We start from the raw sequence: 7,631 nt of genomic DNA, 5'->3' as shown, positions 1-7,631 counted from the left end.
TGGTTGGTCACCTTAGGACTCAAAATAGTTAAGGTTTAAGTTGCAGGTGAGATGGAGGCAAAAAGTGTGGATTCTTTTTCTGAGAGACTCCAACTCTAAAAAGAAGAATGTAGAGTAATATTCCCTGTAGAGAAGGAAACAGGATCAACAGTTTTAGACTTCTTTATTCCTCCTCTTTCTTACTTTAAAGCCATGCTAAAGGCTTAGTCCTACAATGAAAGGAACAAGTGAGGATGAGGTTGGAGCTGTAAGAGACTAGGGATAATTGATGGAGCAGCATCTTGTCCTCAAGAAGCAGAAGAGGCAGATGCTGAGTCCTGAAGGAAGAAGGTCCCACCTGCTTGAGAGAAAATTCCATGTGTGTAAGTGGGGATGGGAAATTGAAGGGGATTACAACAGATGCTTTCCATCTTGTCAGGACATGGAGTGAGGAGACAGGTGGGGCTGAGGCTTGAAGGGAGATAAGCAAAGGCGTAGAACAGCTGTTCAGATGTAAGAAGACTAAAACACATTCCAGGAAACTAGGAATGCCCAGCTGAGATGGGGAGTCATGAATACGCAGAGTACAATGTAATTATTATTACTAACTAAGCTAAGGTCCCCAGCCTGTCCAGTCATACAACTGCAAGCATATTATAACATATTTCCAGTCTTGAAAAATATCTGTTGCTGTTTTAGTCTCTGAGTCATGTCCAACGCTTTGTGGCCCCTTGGACTACAGCCCACCAAGCTCCTCTATCCACAGGATTTCCCAGGCAAGAATACTGGAGTGGGTTGCCATTTCCTTCTTTAGGGGATCTTCTTGACCCAGGGATCAAACCCACATCTCTTGCATTACAGGTAGATTCTTTCCATTGAGCCAAGGAAGCTCCTTGAAAAAATCTACCATTGCACTTAAGAATTGTCTATGGGCAAGTATATGGTTAAACAGGAGACAAAAATACTTGCTAAACAGGCTTCAGGGAAAAATGACATGAGAGAAAGCAACAGTGTGTTCAGCCTTTGTCAGGACTGTTACTAAATGGGCACTCCTCACAGTACTACTGTAGGGGGCACAATCAGACACACATGAGCCCAGGCTGGAAAGTAACATAGGGAGCAGAATCAGAGATCGGGCAATTTGGAACCTACAGAGGGGCCAAGCACACATTCCCAGCACCCTGGATGGCTCGGCACCTTGACCTAATGCCAAGTCTTGGCTGCCTGATACTAAGAACTCTCTCTCCTTCTCGGTGGGCATTTATACATACCCTATGCCAAATCCCCGTGATAATCCTTTGAGATAGTTCTCCAGCTTTGCCAACCGGGAAGACTGTGTTTCAATATGGTTAACTAGTCCATGACTGGTAAATTAGCAGGGATGAGGTGTAGCTAAGCTGACTGACTTAGCCCCTCCCTTTGCCCTTCTTTATTTTCACCTGTAACAATGAGGATAATAATATCTAAGCACAGGCCTTTGTAAGTATTAAATGAGATCATGTATGTGAAAGTGCCAGGCACCCCCACAGACGCTGCTCATTTATTTGTCAAGCACAGCAGTTTTCAACTGGTAGCAATTTTGCCCCCAGGGGATCTGTGGCAACGGGGATATTTTTGATTGTCACAAATAGGGGGGTGCTATTGGTCTCTAGTGGGTACAGGCCAGGGATGCTGCTAAAAATTCTACTGTGCACAACCCCCACAACAAAGAATTCACCTGCCCAAAATGTCAGTGGTGGTGAGGTAGACCCCTGCTAGCAGCATAATGCAGAGGACTGGGAATCACACACGCTAACAAAGCACAACAGAGTCTCACAAGTAACAGGTCGCAGTGATAGGATGCTTGTAGATCTGGATCTTGGACACACTACTTGCTTTTGGCAAGGTATTTAACCTGTCTGGATCTTACCTTTCAAATGGGGATCATAATAGCATAAAGTCATCTCAATAAGTTAAATTATTGCTGAATAATTTTCTGCTAGCACAATGAAATTACTCACTCATCACCACCTTGAAATTTAATAGACACCAAGTTTCTGAAGATGCCAAGAGTTCTTTTCATAGTTAACAAGGCTCGCTGCTGTATTTCCCATGGTGCCTTCTCAAGACAGCTTTTCTTCAGAAGTGACTTCAGGATAGCATTGAAAGTTGTCTGCCATGGCTCAGTACCATTTGTTCTTTACCCAGATTCTTTTCTGAAAAGATGGCAGCACTTTTGATTTACACAAACACTGACCTAGATTCTAAAATCTTTTGCCTAACACTGGGTTTCAACTTTCTCCCATGTAGACACTCTTACCCTCTATCTTGGCTACCTGAACAGAAGCAGCTCTCTGCTCTACAATATAACCAGTAAGCAATATCTTCTATTGAAGGGGTGTTGGTCTCTCGACACTTTCACCGGAAAAGTCTACAGAACTGAAGGGCCCCCTTTCTTCTTTCCAACGGCTCACTTCCCACCCACTCTTTCCTCCTCTGCCCCTCAACCATCCTGCTATGCTGCCACTTCATGGCTGGTTAAAATAGGTCTCTTTTCCCCAGTCTCCCTATGATAATCAGATCAGACTCCTCTCCAAGGCTCCTTCAGCTTCTATTCATCAAACCTGCTATCCAGGGAAGACTCCTTTGGAAACTTCACACCTCCTCTACTCCCTTTCTAGGAGAGAATGTAGGTCTAGGGAGTGAGGAAGCACAGACAGGCAGAAACCAACAGATGAGGAGGGGAAGAGGAGGAAAGAGGGTAAAGAGAGTACAGCTTGTAAGGGAAAAGGCAAACAGATCAGCCAGCAAAGGGCGTGCATGGGGCTCACAACCCTAATGGCTTCCATGTGTAGAAAACATTTATCTATGTGCATAAAATCCATATACCTGCAGAACCAATCCAACAATGGGGGGTGGGGTAGGCTCAAGGCATGTTAGGTATTTTCCCTCTGAGCTACCTAACGAGCAGTAAAAGAGTGAAAAGCAGAGGAATATTGTCATCCCCACCCTCTGAGATAAGGAAACTTGGATGCAGAGATGTTATAATTGGCCTAGTCTCCACCTCCCAAAGTGGCTGAAGCATGGGAAAACGAGAGAAAGACTCCAGGTTTGCTGAATTTCTCCCATACCAGAAATCTTCAAGAAAAGCCCACAGGAAAAAAAAAAAAAAAAATCAGAGAGAGCAACGAGAGTCCAGAAAAAGAAAAATGAACAACAGCACTGATAAGAATGGGAGAGATAAAGAGATGGAAGAAACAAGGGGGCCAGAAGAAAAACAGGCGGAAAAATGACAGAGACTGACCCCGGTCCCCAACCGGGGACCAGTAAAGGGAGGGTTGTGGTGGCGCACTGGCCTCACATCCTCAATAACACTGTCACTAACAACGCAAAGAGACCACACAGGAAACCATCCTCTAAGAAGACACCCAAATCAATAACAACATACCTCTGCTCCAGTCTTTTCAATACAGACTTTAATTCACAACGCGCTCAAAGGAGAGGGAAGGGGAGAGCCCAGAGCACTGCTGGGAAGGGGCTATTACACTAAACACACTAACCTTTTGATGAAAAGTTGACAAAGGGACAGGGGACTGCAGAAGCCACCTCCTGCCCCTTCCGCCATCCCCGCCCCATTCCCCCGTCCCGTCTTGGTTTCTTGGCTCGATTGATTCGGTAAGAACCTATCACCGGCTTTTTTTTTTTTTTTTTTAAACACGAGGCTGTGGTTAAAACAACCCCCAACTCCTTTTCATCTCTTTTTCTGAAGTTTCTTTTATTAATCGAATTTTTAAAATCCCGTTTCAACTCCACGTGCATTTGACGGTCGTTCTTAAGGCTCGGGAGAGACCCAGAGCGGGGAGCCCCAAGCGCAGTGTCTGCTGTGGAAGAAGGGTGCCGCGCAGTCAGTCCCGGGGCGCCCCCTCCTCCCCGGGCGCCCCTTCCCAAGCCCCGTCGGGTCTCCAAAGGCCGGTGAACGCCGTGCGACTGTAGCCCGCGCCGTAGTCGTAGGACACCTGTTGGGGCGGCGGCGGCGGCGCCGGGGGCAGAGCGCAGTCTGAGAAGAAGGGGGCGAACGAGGCCAACAGGCCGGGCCCGTCCTCCCCGCCCGGAGAGTCCGCGGCGGCGGGGTAAACGGAGCGCAAGGGCTCGTTCAAGGTCAAGCCGCCGCCGGGCGCGGGCAGGGGCGGCTTCTTGTTCGCGGAGCCGCCCGGGGCGCTCCAGGGCTCGGGGTACAGTAGGCTCCCCACCATCGCGGGCTGGGACTCAAAGAGGCCGGGCTCCAGCTCCGGGGGTCCCCGCAGGACGGCGGCCCCGGCGGGGAACACATCGAGAGGCTCCGCGGCAAGTAAGGCACCCGCCTCGGTGCCCGCACCGTAGTCGGGCCCCAGAAGCTCGAAGAACTCGGCGGCCTCTGAGCCCTTCTCCAAGTCGCCCAGGCTCACGCCGGGCCCCGACGGGCCGCACCCGCCGCCGCCGCCGCCCGCCCGGGACGGCTCGGTGAAGAAGGACGGCGGCAGGTTGCGAGCCCGCAGCGGGACCTTCCTGGAGCCGGGGACCGCCGGGCCGCCCGCGGAGCCGGCCGTGTCCCCTCCAACGAGCCTGGCCGCGGGCGCCGCCTCCGCAGCCCTGGCCGGATCGGCGCCCCCGGGGACGTGGCGCAGCGAGTCGAAGAGCGCGGCCAGGCTCCGGCTCTGCAGGCTGGCGGCCGCCGCGGCCTGCGACGCCTCCCGCCGGGGAGCCGCCTTGCCGTGGGCCGGGACCGGGACCGTCTGGGCGCCGGCGAACGGGCGCTTGACGGGCGCGTCGGCGGCGCCCGGGGAGGGCGGGCCCGGGGGCGCGGCGCCCATGAGGCCGCTGCAGCGCTTGATCTGCTTCTGCAGGTACTTGCGGTGGTTCACCTTCCGCTTCGACTTGCCAGGCTTGTCCAGGGCCAGCTTGATGTTGCTAGACGCGGAGTCGATGAAGCTGAGCAGGTCGCGGGTGGCCTCGCGCGCGTCCCCGCTCTCGGCGCCCGCCAGCAGCGCACCCGCCGGCGTCCCGGTCTCCTCATCCTCGAAACAGCAGCCCTTGTCCAGGGCTCCGAAGGCGCCTCCCAGCCCGTCCGGGGAGCCCCCGAAGCCGAAGGGGACGAAGGGATGCGTGCTGAGGAGCGCCGCCTGGACTGCCATCGCCTCCGCTCCGGGGCGGCCGGTGCGCCGCCGGCCGCTTCCCGCCCGCCGCCCAGGCCCGGCTGCCGCCCTGGCGCGGTGCGCGCGGGGTAGCTTCCTCGTTCGGGGCCGGCTCGCTGCTCGGCCTCCCGGGGGAGCTCATTAGGTCTTGTAAGCGAGGGGAGGAGGGAGGGAGAGCGCGGCGACCGCCCCGGTGGCGAAGGGGAGGGGCTTACTTAGCGGGGCTTAGCCGAGGAGTCGGGGCGAAGGGGTCGCTTTTCTAGTTTTCTAGGCTTTCTCCAGCTCATCTTCTTAACCCCTTAGTTTCCCTTCGCCCCGCGCGTTTCTCTTGGCCAGCTCCAGCCGCAAGATGTGAAGATGGGGTGGCGCGTGCTCAAACTCCAGCTCCTATACAACCACACCCGGGCGTGGAGCACTTTCCCTGAGGCTGAGAAGGCAACAAGACACGAGGGTTTCAACCCCAGCTCTAGTAATAATAGTAACCACCGGCTACAGAGCTTGGGAGCTTCCCAGATGGCACTAGTGGTAAAGAACCTGCCTAGCAATGCAGGAGATGTAAGAGATCCAGGTGCAACCCCCTGGGTTGGGATGATTCAACGGAGGAGGGCACGGCAACCCACTCCAGTGTTCTTGCCTGGAAACTCCCATGGACGGAGGAGCCTGGCGGGGCTATGGTCCATAGGGTAGCAAAGAGTTGGACACGACTGAGGCAACTTAACACACACCAGGAACTTGCTTATGCTAGGCACTGTCACTGCATTACCTCATTTAATCTTTGAACAATAGTCCTTTGAAGTACCTATTATCACTAACAAATGAGGAGTCTGAGCCTCAGAGAGTTTCAGGGAGTTGGCCAAAGCTATATCCAGTCCACGCTGACTCCAAAACTATTCCTAAGACCTTGACAAAACCTAGGTTCTTTTTTGGCCTCCGGCTTCCTCCCCTATCAGATGGGAAAAGGAAGCTAGTGTCTCTACAAGGTCTAGCCCTGGTCCTAAGATTCTAACTCGATATTCAGATTTTCATTCTCAACTCTGATGCTCATTCTTCTACCCCTTAATTGTTATAGGCAACAGTTTACAGCAACTTGAGGCCAGCGCTCGACTCATCTTTTATTAGTAGTTGATAGAGGAGGCAAGGGAGAAAGTCACTCCTACTAAGCCAGCTGGTGCTTTAGAGAAAGAGCCTTGTGTGTGTATGAAACTCTCAGTATCTTGAGACAAAATATGGACCAGAACCTCTCCCCTACGCATCAAACCATTTAGGTTGCCCTTTTGGAACTTCTGTTGCATTTCAAGAATCTCCTTGAAGTTCATTTAGACCCACTCTCACCTGGGCAAGCTTCTTGGGAGTGGAAAAATGAGTAATATGGCAGAGCATGACAGATGATTCAAAAAGACTTGGGTTCTGATCTTAGCCTCACCACTCAGTCCCTCTGTGTTGGGTTGAAATCCTACCTCTGATGAGTACATAACTTTGGGCAAACCAGCTGACTTTTCTCTGCCTTAGCTCACACATGTTAAATACAGGTTAGGTTGCCCACCTCACAGGGCACTTGTGACCTTTAAAGGAAACATCTTGCGGGAAAATCCTTATCTGTTAACTGTTCTATAGCCTATGATGAGTATTTGCCCTTATTTCTTTAAAACACAAAAAGGTGACTATGTTTCCTTACATGGACATCGAATATGCAATAGAACACTTCAATCACAAGGTGTTCCTGAGGGTTTAGTGAGGTTACATATGAAGATGCTGTGTGTGTGATAAAGTGTTCCCTAAATAAGCTATTATAGTTTAGGTGCAGAGTCTACCCAGGGCAGATATAAACCATCTCTTTAAAAACTTACTTTAAGCCTCATTTTTCAGGATGTAGCAAAACCATTTTTGAGTACCCTGAAGGCACAGCCTTACCAAAGGAGAAAGGGCCAGATAAACACTTTTCATTTGGGAGATGAAGTACTTTTCCCAAGCTGACATGCCAAAGCAAACTTTTTTTGAAAAACTCAAGTTGGCTTAATTATAATGTACCTTTCCTTTGAGTTACACACAAGAGTTTGTCCTCCATGATTGGACTGTTTTATTGTTGGTGACCTTGCACTCAGAAAACTGTATGGACTTGTCGCTGAGCTCCATTTCACTCCGCCTCAGATGTGGATGTCAGCACTTCCCTTTCCCTGTCAGCAGGACCCTTCCATAGACCTCTGGCAGCCAAAAGCACTAACCCTTTTTTTTAAACTTCTTTCAACTGAGCAGCTCTTACAAATCCCCAGACAGAGATTGTATAGGACAATATATTTAATTGACATCTTTAGTCTGAAAAAAAAATCTCTCTTAGTTCCCAGAGTTAGCTAAGCCCTCACATAATCATATTCAAGATGAATGGAATATGAAAATATTCATATATAAAAGCCTGTTTCCAGATCATTGGAGTTCTGAGCACCAAAATTGATTTGGCATTAGATAAGAATAGGTTCAAATTCTGGCCTGCCACCTGCGAGGCGA

The 7,631-nt window shown here is 50.9% G+C and overlaps 1 protein-coding gene across 1 annotated transcript; it reads right to left on the bottom strand.

Annotated features, from left to right (window-relative positions):
- Positions 1–3,412: 3,412 nt before the first annotated feature.
- On the bottom strand, positions 3,413–5,987 carry FAM181B (family with sequence similarity 181 member B). The gene has a single exon (XM_040255608.1). It carries the CDS (start codon positions 5,127–5,129, stop codon positions 3,864–3,866), a length of 1,266 nt encoding a protein of 421 aa, XP_040111542.1. The 5' UTR covers positions 5,130–5,987; the 3' UTR covers positions 3,413–3,863.
- Between the last annotated feature and the right edge of the window lie 1,644 nt (positions 5,988–7,631).

Source organism: Oryx dammah, unplaced genomic scaffold (assembly GCF_014754425.2).
Source record: "Oryx dammah isolate SB20612 unplaced genomic scaffold, SCBI_Odam_1.1 HiC_scaffold_15, whole genome shotgun sequence".
Taxonomy (NCBI): Eukaryota; Metazoa; Chordata; class Mammalia; order Artiodactyla; family Bovidae; genus Oryx; species Oryx dammah.
Note: the sequence above shows the minus strand (reverse complement) of the source record. Positions and strands in the feature narration are given on the sequence as shown.

What these genes read in the sequence shown, in the direction of transcription:
- FAM181B (XM_040255608.1), bottom strand. Translation starts at nt 5,129, where the DNA reads ATGGCAGTCCAGGCGGCGCTCCTCAGCACGCATCCCTTCGTCCCCTTC.